We start from the raw sequence: 12,443 nt of genomic DNA, 5'->3' as shown, positions 1-12,443 counted from the left end.
GTACGATATGGAGAGCAAGCTGTTGCCCGTGCAGCTGGCTCCCCCTCTCCATGCAACCGATAAACCTGAAGGAACGGCAGAGACTGTTACAGTTTAGTACACCAGCGTCACAGGAGTTGCCGGTCAGCATAGGACTACCTTAGGGACTCCAGCTCCGGATTTTTCCCTCACGGTTTACTCCTCATGAGTGGGTATTGTGCAAGGCAGTAGTGGTTTGAGTTCAGTTATTCTTCTCCTAGACGAGCCCCATCTGCCCAAAGCGACTGGGTTTAAGGTGCCAGTAACCCGCCCTTGCCCCTTCTCCTGCCAGTAGAAATGGTTCTGCCGGGCTTAGTATCTAAGACACACAAAAACGCCAGGAGCTGGACTTGGTTGTCGGAGGCGATCTGAATAGCACCGATTGGGAACATTTAATAGGTAATAGGAGCTTGTCTCCAATATCATTCCTGGCTATAACAACTTTAAGGAACCATAAAATATTAATAAAGTATAAAGTATTATAAAATTTGCTTCTTTGTCCTCAAATTGTAGCAGTTTACAATCGGCAAACACCCGATTTATAATTCACTCTGTGAATTCTGGTACAGTAGTGACTTGATTAACCTACAGAAACAGTGCGTAACTTTCTCATTTAATCCATGATTGACAACGCCGCTCCAGGGTTCGACTTCCGGTTCAGAGTGCGGCAAGATGGCGGCGTCCAAGCCTCAGCTTTGAGAGCTGGCGAGTCGGAGAGCGGTGAAGGTGAGTGGGAGAGCCGGGTTGGGAGCCCACGGAACGGGAATGCTCAGGTGCCCAGTCCCGGCCGTGAGCTCTTTCGGCTTTGGGAGGCATCGGCGTGTGTATGGTATGGAAGGGCAGTAGTCGCTCTCGTCGACCTCTTCCCCCTCGTATTTCGGAGCACTGGCCAGCTCCAGCAATCGTGTGCCTTTGATACTCAGTGCAGTTACCCTTCACTATCAGTTTCGTAAGAGTTGAAATGCTAATGGCCAGAAACTCAGCTGTATTAAACAAAACGTGGCTATAAGAGTAGAGTGTGTCTTGCAGCATTTGATTCATTTCCCGAATCTCCAAAGCCTTTCCAGTTTCTGTAAGGCAAAAATTGAAAGGCTTGAATAGAACGGCTTGCAGCGGTTGTTTCCGTTAGTGGAGTGTCTAGGACCAAAGGGTACAGCCTCAGAATAAAAGGACGTCCCTTTAGAACGGAGATGAGTAGGGATGATAATCTATGGAATTTATTGCCACAGACGCTGTGGAGGCTAAGTCATTGAGTATATTTAAAGTGGAAGGTTGATAAGTTCTTGATTAGTGAGGCTGGCAAGGGAGAAGGCAGGAGAATGGGGTTAAGAGGGGAATTAGATGCACCAGGATTGAATGATGGGCAAACTCTATGGGCTGAATGGGTCACGCCTTATAGAGGCTCCTATATCCTATACAACACACACAAAATGATGGAGGAACTCAGCAGGCCAGACAGCATCTGTGGAAAAGAGTACAGTTGACATTTTGGGCTGAGTAAGAAAGTGGTGGGGGGAGGGGAGGAAGAACCACAAGATTATTGGTGAAACTGGGAAGAGGTGAAGTAAAGAGCTGGGAAGTTGATCAGTAAAAGGGAGAAGGGCTGAAGAAGGGGGAATCTGATAGTGGACGGTATCTGCAGATTTCCTTCTATATCTTATAATCTACTTGTGAGTGTTATGGAACACTCTCCGGTTGCCTGGATGAGTGTAGCACCAGGAGCTCTAACGAAGCTCGATTCCATCCAGCTTACTTGATTGACGTTCTTCCCCACCACCACCATTGACCACCCGAACATTCATACCCGCTTCCACAGACAGACAATGGCTGCAGTTACTCACCCAGGCTACACTGTCACCACCTCCCAAACCCATTATCTTTGCTGCTAAGAAGGACAAGGGCAGCAGGTGCCTGGAAATATCATCATGCAGACGTGCAGTAGTTTAAGATGTCCGCTCACCACCACCTCAAGGGTGATTGGGATGGGCAATAAATGCGAGCTGGCACTGTCCAGATCGTGACAATGTAACATGTATGCGTGATGAGTTTCCATTTGGAAATACTGGACATCTTAAAGGCTCTAATATGAGAAATTGGTTATCAACTTTCTATGACATTGCTTGGTGTGGTACAGGGTGCTGAGGTCTCTGATCTGGGTTTTGTTGATTGGTTTTTGCTAGAAAGGCTGTTTGGGGCTCAGTAGATATCAGAACTCTTGGTCGATGGGGACAAGCAACCCGGGTTTTAGGGTATTGATCTTTTCCGTGTCACTCCTTTTGGAAAGAGTTTGAGTGTGAGGATTAGAAAGTGACAAGTTCAGGATGGGAATTAACTAAATTTTAAAACACAGACACCTTAATGTGCATAGAAAAGACTGAACACTTGAATAACATAATGGAAGCTTGCCGTGCAGAGGGATAATAGTAATAACTTATTTATAGAGCATTTTTCATGCAAACAATTTACAGGTGTCCCCTCCCCCCTTTACAAAGGTAGAGCGTTCCTGTGAAACCTTTCTTAAGCCAAAATGGCGTAAAGTGAAGAACCATTAATTTATATGGGAAAAGTTTTTGTAAAAACGAAAATCCTCTTTGTAATGTGAAAACAGGTTACTAATGTAGGTCTTTTGTAAAAATGAAGTGGCGTGAAGCGAACATTTGTAAAGCAGGCGACACCTGGAGTTCAAAGGGCTTTACAATGAATAATGTGCAAGAGTAAAAATAAAAGGGACAATGCTGTGATATAATCCATAACATCTCGCTGGCCAGAAGAAAGCTATTGAAGGCAATGCCATCAGAAACTAACAGATGCTAACAGAAACTGTTTTGGCCTGTCAGCCCTATGTAGCTTTCTCATAATTTTAATCTCAAATAAAAAATGTAAATTAATTTTATTGTTAATTTATTTTATTCATTTCCCTTTTCCCCAGGTATAAAATTGGAAGAGGAAAGTCATGGTGCATCTTTGTAAGTATTGTTAAACAGCCTCTTTGAATTTAGTGCCACCTAGCTAGATTATGTTGTTAGCTTTGAGCTCAGAAAGGGTTTAACTCTGTCCGCAAGATCAGATCATTTTACATGGGTTGTGTTTATGCTTGATGTCTTTGCAAGGAAATTGAGGGAGCTCTGGTGCCTAGCAGCTCATAGTCCCACTCCCTTCCCCAAAACATCTATGATGTTTTCACTCTTTCCTGGTTCTATTCCTACACTTACAACCAAAGTGACTTGTTAGCATTGACAGAAGTTTCCATGTTGCAGTTCTAGTTACTCGTTGACCTCATTCATTCCTGGTTAAGGCTGAATCTTTCTTGGTCTACATCTGTAACTCTGTGCATCTGACAACGCCTCAGCTCTATGAACGAGATGACATAACCTTAGTTCTCAGCTTATGATTGAAATCGCTATAATTGTTCTCTCCTTATGTGTAGTTTTTCATCTCTCTATTGTCCACTTGCCCCTCTACTTACTTCAACCGTTGAGAAATCGAGCTGGAGGAAATGAACCCTTGCTCCCTTAATCACCTTTCAGTACTTGAGGTTCTTTAGTTTGGATGCTCCCTCCTTGTCCCCATCTGTCATCACCACTTCTCAGTCTAACTCTCGTCTTCTCCCTGGCAAGTCATTCCCAACTTCACTGTGAGTACTCAGAACCCTGAGTCTGAAAAGGCTGGAATTGTGTGGCAGTTTATCCCTTCTCAGACAGTGAATTACTTTGAACTGACGCCTTGCACTAGGCAAAAAACAGCATCAATTTTGCACAAGGCAAGGAACCATTAAAAAAAAATTGCATTGTTTTCAATAGTATTGGTGGAGGGGGAACTATACAAAGAACTATACATAAACAGGCCAAGGAAGACAACCATAGTCATAGAGCACAACAGCACAGAAAGAGGCCCTTCAGTCCATTTAGTCTGTTCCAGAATTATTGAGCCTAGTCTCATGAAGCATAGTCATACTCCCATCCATGTACCTGTCCATACTTAAATGTTGCAATTAAACCTGCATCCACCACTTATGGTGGCAACTTGTTTCACACACTCACCACCCTCTGGGTGAAGAAATTCCTCCTCAGTTTCCCCCTTAAACATTTCACCTTTCACCCTTAACCTTTGAACTCTAGTTCTAAGTTGAATCAACCTCAGTGTGGAAAAAAGCCTGTTTGCAATACCATCATCCCCTCAAAACTGATAAGCCTCAAGACTTAATACCTTCCTATGCATCTGGATCCTCAATTTCCTCACTTACTGACCCCAGTCAGTTCGATTAGCAACAATATCTCCTCCACAATCTCCATCAGCACAGGTGCACCATAAGGCTGTTAGCTTAGTCCCCTGCCTTACTCACTTTACGCTTATGACTGGCTAAGCACAGCTCCAATGCCATATTCAAGTTGACACCACTATCGTAGGACAAATCAAAGATGGTGACAAATCAGCATATATGAGGGAGACTGAAAGTCTGGCTGAGTGGTGCCACAACAACCTCTCACTCAATGCCAGCAAGATGAAGGAGCTGATTATTGACTTCAGGAAGAGAAAACCAGAGGTCCATGAGCCAATCCTCAGAGGTGGAGAGGGTCGGCAACTTTAAATTTATTGGTGTAATCGTCCGGGCCCAGCACGCAAGTGCAGTTATGAAGAAAGTATCGCAGCACCTTCGATTCCATAGGAGTTTGTGAAGATTCGGCATGACATCTAAAACTTCGACAAACTTCTGTAGATATGCAGTGTGGAAACACCAATGCTTAAACAGAAGATCCTATGAGAAGTATCGGATATGGCCCAGTTCATCATGGGTAAAGCCTTCCCCACCATTGAGCACATCAACATGAAACATTGTCGCAGGAAAACAGCATCCAACATCAGGGACCTCCACCACCCAGGCCAAGGTCCCTTCTTGCTGCTGCCATCAGGAGGAAGGTACAGGAGCCTCAAGACTCACACCAGCAGGTCCAGGAACGGTTATTACCCCTCAACCATCAGGTTCTTGAATCAAAGCAGATAACATCACTCAGCTTCACTTGCCCCATCATTGAAATGTTCTCACAACCTATGGACTCACTTTCAGGGACTCTTCAACTCATGGTCTCTATATTTATTTATTATTATTATTTCTTTCTTTTTGTATTTGCACAGTTTGTTGTCTTTTGCACTCTGGTTGAACGCCCAAGTTGCTGCCGTCTTTCATTGATTCTATTATGGTTGTTAATCTGTTGTGGATTTACTGAGGACATCCCCACAAGCAAATTAATCTCAGGGTTCATGTATGTACTTCGATAATAAACTTACTTTGAACTTGTATGCCTCTATAAAATCTCCCCTCATGCTCCAATGCTCTAGGGGAAATCTTCCTAACCTTTTAATCCTTTTCCTATAACTTAGTCCTCAAGCCCTGGCAATATCCTTGTAAATTTTCTCTGTATTCTTCCAGTCTCACTGATACCTTTCCTGTAGGTAGGTGTTCAGAACTGTACACAACAGACAAATTTTGGCCTCACCATTGTCTTGTGCAAATTCAACATAAAATCACAGCTCCTGTACTCAATATTCTGAGTTATAACATCAATGTGCCAAAAGCTCTCTTTATGATCCTATCTACCTGTGATGCCACTTTCAAGGAATTATGAATTTGTATTCCCAGATCCCTTTGTTCTGCTGCACTCCTCAGTACCCTACTGTTCACTGTGTATGTCCTATCTTGGTTTTTCCTCCCAAAGTGCTACACTTTGCACTTAAATTCCATCTGCCATTTTCTGCCTTTGTGAAAAAGAAGACAAACTGCAAATAAAAAAAATTATAGTGAGAACATGTGTTGTAAAGAGTTCTTGATAGAGAGTCTGAAAGTTATCGAATCAGCTTATAGTAGTGATGAATGAAGTTATCCAAACTTGTTCAGGAGCCAAATGGCTGTAGAGTAATAACTATTTGAAGAGCGCCCTCTTCTTTGTGGTGGCGTGTTGGGGAGGAAGCATTAAGAAGAGGGACGCCTCACGTCTTAATAAGCTGGTAAGGAAGGCGGGCTTTGTCGTGGGCAAAGTACTGGAGAGTTTAACATCGGTAGCTGAGCGAAGGGCGCTGAGTAGGCTACGGTCAATTATGGAAAACTCTGAACATCCTCTACATAGCACCATCCAGAGACAGAGAAGCAGTTTCAGCGACAGGTTACTATCGATGCAATGCTCCTCAGACAGGATGAAGAGGTCAATACTCCCCAATGCCATTAGGCTTTACAATTCAACCGCCAGGACTTAAGAACTTTTTAAAAGCTATTATTAATGCTTTTTGAGATAGTGATTTAGATGCATATCATTTTTTTTTACTGAGTTAAGTATTGTATGTTATTAGTTTTGCTACAACAAGTGTATGGGACATTGGAAAAAAAGTTGAATTTCCCCATGGGGATGAATAAAGTATCTATCTATCTATCTATTTGTGAACCTGGTGGTGTGGGACCTAAAGCCTCTGTACCTTTTACCTGATGGTAGTAGTGAGAAGACAGCATGGCCTGGATGGTGGGGGTCTTTTTCTTGTGGCAGCGCTCCATGTAAATGTATTCAAAGGTGTGGAGGGCTTTGCCTGTGGTGGACTGGGCTGTCTCCATTATTTTCCGTGGCCTTTTTCCTTCCTGGGCGTGGGGTTTCCATTCCAGGCTGTGATACAACCTGTTAGGATACTCTCCACTCTGTATCTATAGAAGTTTGTGAAAGGTTTTGGTGACATGCTCAATCTAAGGAGACTCCTGAGAAAGAAGAGGGGCTGCCACGCCTTCTTTGTGATGACAGATGTTGGTACCAGGCCAGATCCTCTGATATGTTAGTGCCAAGGAATTTTAAGCTATTGACGCACTTCACCATCAATCTATTTAGCACTGGCTCATAGACTTCCAGCTCCTTCCTCCTGTAGTCAGTAATCAGCTCTTTAATAAGTGTATGCTTCTTTCTCCTCTGAAAGCCAGCTGGCGATTTCTGCCCTTGGACTACCTCACCCAGTCACTACTTGCTTCCTCGAGGCGTCCCCTCGGTGTGCAGGGCTTGGGGTAGCCTCGGTTCAGGTGATGGAAGAATTTGTGTCTTTCCCTCCTCAGCTCCAGCCTTGCTGAAATATTACCACCGAGGGTTTGTGTGCATCCGGCTGGCTCTGGGCGGCTGCACCAATCGCCCATTCTACAAGATCGTCGCCGCGCACAACAAGCGGGCCCGGGATGGCAAGTACCTGGAGCAGCTGGGCTCATATGACCCCATGCCCAACGTCTTCAATGAGAAGTTGGTCAGTTTGAATTTGGACAGGATCAAGTATTGGCTGGGCTGTGGCGCACAAATGACGAAGCCAGTCGCCAAGCTGCTAGGTAAGAGTGCCCCTTGCGTTTTGTTCCTCACTAATTTTTTGAGTTAGTCCTCTTTCAGAAGGATCTGGGAGTTGAATAGTCATTTGCTAAAGACAAGGTGTTGAAGATCTCAGATATCAGCCTGTCAGGTGTAGGTAACTACAGCACAGTCCCCACCTAACCCTTCCTGTCCCACCTACACAGGCTGGAACGTGTTCCATGTGCGTCTGAGCTGCAGCAGGCAGTGCTGTCCCATGCTCTAACACCAGGGGGAGCTGGTGTCCAGTTTAATTCTGTGTTTGTTGCATTCTGAACCATCCGCTGGATCTGGTCAGCCAGGATATGTGACCCCAGAGAGGGGTGGACGGACAGATGGCAAAGGGTTCCTCACTTGAAGGTCAAACTGTCAGTGTCTCAGTTCCAACAGCAAGCCAGTGGCATGGATGGTGGACCCGCTACTTCTGGCTCCAGTGACCCAGTTCATTGTCAGCCTCCAGTGTGGTCTGTGTGGAGTTTGCACCGTGTGACCACCCGGGATACCTCTGAGTTTCCTCCACATCCCAAAAGTAGGCAGCTTGGTGGATTAATTGGCCACTGTAAATTGGTCCTAGTGTGTAGATAAAGAGTAGCATGTGGGGGAGTGGGTGGGAATATAGGGAGAACAAAATGGGATTGATGTATGGGTCGAAGAACCCAAATCCATGCTATGTGACTGGGAGAAACTGGAAGTTGATCCACTAAATGCTAATGTGTCCCTTGTTTGATTGCTAGGTCTGTCTGGCTTTTTCCCTCTGCACCCCATGACAGTGACCAACCAGGAAAGATTCCACCGGGCACAAGCACTGAAGGCAGAGGCTGCATCGAAAGAAGAGCCTGTGAATGCTTCGGAGGATGAGCAACCAGCTGCCTAGGGGCTGGGGTCAGCGATTGTCTCCTGCAGATGGATGGTTACAGACAGCAGTGATCAATTGAGTGTTGTCTGCAACAAAATGAATTCAACCTGTATCTATAGAAGCAAGTAGTGTTGTCATAGGGATTATTCCCAGTGGACTAAGAATTGCACATTAAAGCCAGTGTCTTCTAATATTGTGTATTTCCCAGTATTTCATTAGAATATTATAAGAATGCCCAGACACATGCAAGATGGGAGTGGCATGTCGTGTTGCTGTCGTAACAGTTGGCTGTTTATTTCAGTTCATCTGAGCGCAATGGAACCCTTTTCCACTCAATGTTACCTAATTGAAGCAGTTGTTCTTTCGAATTTTAACTCTCCTTCCAGCCTCTGGTGATATCAAGGGATTGTTCTGGACCATTCTGTTGCAGGGTAACTTTGAATGACATAATCTTGCCATGCAGAAATCTGCTCTTTTGGCACAGGAGGTCAACACACAAACGGCTGGAGGAGATCAACATCCTCGGGCAGCATCTATGGAAATGAATAAACTGTTGACATTTGGGGCCGAGACCCTTCAGCAAGACTGGAAAGGAAGGGGGAAAATGCCAGACTAAGAAGGTGGGGGGAGGGGAAGAAGGACAACTAGAAGGTGACTCGGAGATGTTGGATTCTAATATTTTAATCCAAGCTTCTTTTAGAAGTCAGGAAAAATGCACAAAACTTGTTGTTTCACAATCATACTGTTAAGTGTTGATAGAACAGAGGAAAGTTAGACAGTGTCGGGGTCAATTAGTGAAGAGACAGCTAAGATTAAAGACTAAAAAGATTACGATGGCACTGCTTTGTGGTTAGCTGTTTTATACCCAAAGATAAAGAAAATTTCATTCAGAAGTATAGATAAGAAGTAACCTATGAGAATGTGCTTATTCTATATTGTAGTACCAAGTTAACCATTGGGAAAGCACTTACTCAAGTAATGCAGAACCCCCCCTCCCCATTAATTCTAAATTACACATAGAGAATCATTACATCTGGGGAAATAAAAGAGGCAGAGAAATATATGGTATCTATGTTATGTATAAGATAATTAAAAACTACTTATGAAATATCAAAGGGTATATATTCACCTAAGTATTGATAAGATTGTCATGATTAGGCAGCATAACAGGCACAGTTATGTGAGTTTGAATTATTCTATCAATGATTGCCTTGAAATTAATAAAAATATGGAATTTATGATAAGGCATATTAGTGTTAATATTAATACTCATAATAAGTAGGCAAAATTGGTAAATATGACAACAACTGATGCAAGAATTAACTTCATAATGTTCAGTAGTTGTTGACTTGCTCGATGTTTTCTAGCTGATTAGTGATTTACTCAGTGGCCAAGCGGTTACTAACATTAACCACAGCACTTGCTGACCTTGTCGGGTACCACATTGGCTCACTTGCAGCGGCTGGTGTATATCCAATTACTTTTACATTCTACTTTCAGCGCTGTTGGTGATTGACAGCACTTGATAAGGACCCTCACATCCAGCTCCCAGTCATTTAGGAGTGGCTTTTACATTTTAATGCAGTATCTTCTGAAGGCAGTTGTATGACATGAGTTCTTGTACTAGTTGGCGATTCTTGTTTGAGATTCTTACTGTAGTAAGAAATCCTCTTTGTCTCCATACGTTTCTAAAATCATGAACAACTCCAAAAACGTAGAGAGAATCAGTGTAGATATTAGCTGATCTTCCTTCTGCCAACTTACAGAATTCAATCAGAGCTTTTAGTTCTGCCTGTTGCACAGAGTTTTAGTTTCAGAAACAACAGCCCATCCAGCTATTCAAATTCCTCTCTCTCAGTGTACAGAATCAGGTCCGGGTCCGATAAGGCTGTTTCTTTGTCATAACTTGTCTCTTCCAGGCATGTTTTTGTTCTTACAGTCATGGTCATCATTAGTCTTCCATGACCAACATTAACAGTGTAGCTGAATTCACTGGACTTGCTTGTTGAATGATGATATTAGGTGCCTCCAGAACAGTATCATGGAGCAGCTGTTGCTTGAGAGGCCCTATTCATATTCAAAGTGTGTACGAGTGTGGACATCGAACATTTAAAATTTGATCCAGCATGAATTATTAACTTCAAACTTTCTGCATAATCACTCAGAGTTGAACTGCATGTGCATGTAACGAGAGCTGTATAACTCATCTTCTACCTTATGCCACGAACTTATCAATCACCCATGGTGGAAACGTTCTGGAGGTCCAAGATCCGTATGCTCCACGATCGCTGGACTAAGTGTGTAAATGTAGGAGGGGACTATGTTGAAAAATAAATGTGCTAGGTTCTCTAAAATTGACTTCTACCTTAGGCCAAAAACTTATCAATCACCCCTCGTATAAGTAGATAATTGTTAAACAGCAAAGAAAATAACAATTAAACTGTTTAAGAATTAAACAACAGGGAGGAGGTCAATGCCAGCATTTATGATCCATTCAAGCCTTTTCCCTTAGCATATTATTTTCTCAAGTCAAAATAAAATGTATTATCAAAGTATATACAGTATGTTAACATGTACTACCTGGGATTCATTTTCTCGAAGACATTTATAGGAAAAGCAAAAAACTTCATATAAGCAAAGACTGACAACCAGTGAGCAAAAGAAGCAAAATTGTGCAAAAAAATACTAAGAACGTAAGTTGTAGAGTCCTTGGAAATGATTCTGTAGGTTATAGCATCAGTTCAGAGTTGTGGTGAGTAAAGTTATCCAAGCCAAGTTCTACCTTGTGTTTATTTTGTGCTGTCTTAACCTCACTCCAACTTTTTCCCAGCCTCCTCCAGCGGCTATTTACAGAGTGGAAATGAGCAATAGATATGTCGAGTTGCTATTTTGCTTGTCTTAGTAACCAGACTTGATGTTAATCCTTTCTGCGCTGAGTGCTAACACTGTAGGCTTGAATTTGACTGAAGGTCTGTTAACTCTGTGTCTGACCTGTATTTCCACTTTTCCTTTAGGCTCCAACTGTAAGCTATTGCTGCCTTGCCCAAATGAGGGCTATAGACATATCAAGGGCACTGGTCCATTTGAGTTTTGTAACTTGAGCTCCTCAATAACTTGTCTTTCTCTTGTGCACAGAAGAAGCCAGAGGTTCATAAAATTCTGATGCTGTGCCTGTTATCAGCCATGCCTCAGTCTTAACTCAACGACAGTTCAAGCCAGAAGAAGTTGCTTAATCTAGTCAAAAGCTTTAGTGCTAACATTTGGATCAGGTCATCTAAACCATCGCTTTTATGTCCTCATTTGCCAGTTGATGAGTATCAGAAGAGCAACTGGAATGTAACTGTTTCAGAAACTTTATTTTCCTTTTGATAGTTCAGAAATTTTTTCAGTTTCAAAGGACTTGATTCTTCCACTGCCCACTTGCAGTGCTGGACTTTTGCCATTAGGTGGCAGTTAAGAGGTAGGCATACAGAAGCTGGGTACACGGCTGGTATCTTAGTTCTATCAGGAGCTAAAGTGCAATGCACCTTCTTTTGAAGTGTTGGATTTAGATACCAGCGCTTTCCAAATTTGCTCAATAAAATTAAATGAACACCTTTAAGCATGTCTTTTGTTGAGAGGCTAATAAATCCAGAATTGATTTTAAATATTATATCCCCTCTTAATTTCTTTTATCCTTTACAGAAATGGTACCTCAAAAATGTTAGATATAGATGCTGTCTGTGTTCTAGAACGGGTTGTTGGCTCATACAGTAGGTGATGAGGGCATGTGGGACAGTGGAAAGATAATGATGGGAATTGCACCACACGAATGGTGCTGAATAATGTTTACTGAAGCCAGCTATCCTGACATGAGGTGGTATCCATTCACCCAATACAGTCCAATAGCAACAGTGAGTGTTACTCTTTACTCTAAAGGGAATTTGTAAAGAACATTTCATACGAGGTGCTAAATATCCACTGAATAGCAAACAGCGTGAATCTCTGAACAAAAATGCTAGAAATTTGAAATTAAACCCAGATCGAGCAGGAGTACGAGAAGAGAGCTACCCTTTTAATCAGGTTCATACTTCAGATTGATAAGGCAGAACTTAGTGGCAGTTTTCTCGGAGTTGGACTGTGACCAGTCACCGGGTGGCACTCATTTGAAAAGGTGAATAAAAATAACGTAAGTGCAAGTGGAGTGGCCATTGTTGTGAGTGGGCCAGTGT

The 12,443-nt window shown here is 42.9% G+C and overlaps 1 protein-coding gene across 1 annotated transcript; it reads left to right on the top strand.

Annotated features, from left to right (window-relative positions):
- The first annotated feature begins 631 nt into the window (after positions 1-631).
- mrps16 (mitochondrial ribosomal protein S16) lies at positions 632-8,423 on the top strand. The gene is made up of 4 exons (XM_073032016.1): positions 632-744; positions 2,948-2,984; positions 7,100-7,360; positions 8,111-8,423. The coding sequence occupies exons 2-4, from the start codon at positions 2,972-2,974 to the stop codon at positions 8,248-8,250; spliced, it is 414 nt and encodes a 137-aa protein (XP_072888117.1). The 5' UTR covers positions 632-744; positions 2,948-2,971; the 3' UTR covers positions 8,251-8,423.
- Positions 8,424-12,443: the final 4,020 nt, after the last annotated feature.

The sequence above is a fragment of the Hemitrygon akajei genome, chromosome 29, assembly GCF_048418815.1.
Source record: "Hemitrygon akajei chromosome 29, sHemAka1.3, whole genome shotgun sequence".
NCBI classification, from domain to species: Eukaryota; Metazoa; Chordata; class Chondrichthyes; order Myliobatiformes; family Dasyatidae; genus Hemitrygon; species Hemitrygon akajei.
This window is presented reverse-complemented; position numbering and strand designations above follow the sequence as displayed.

Bases quoted from the DNA above. Each gene is read 5' to 3' on its own strand.
- mrps16 (XM_073032016.1), top strand. The intron at 7,361-8,110 runs GTAAGAGTGCCC...TTTGATTGCTAG, and splicing joins GCCAGTCGCCAAGCTGCTAG to GTCTGTCTGGCTTTTTCCCT.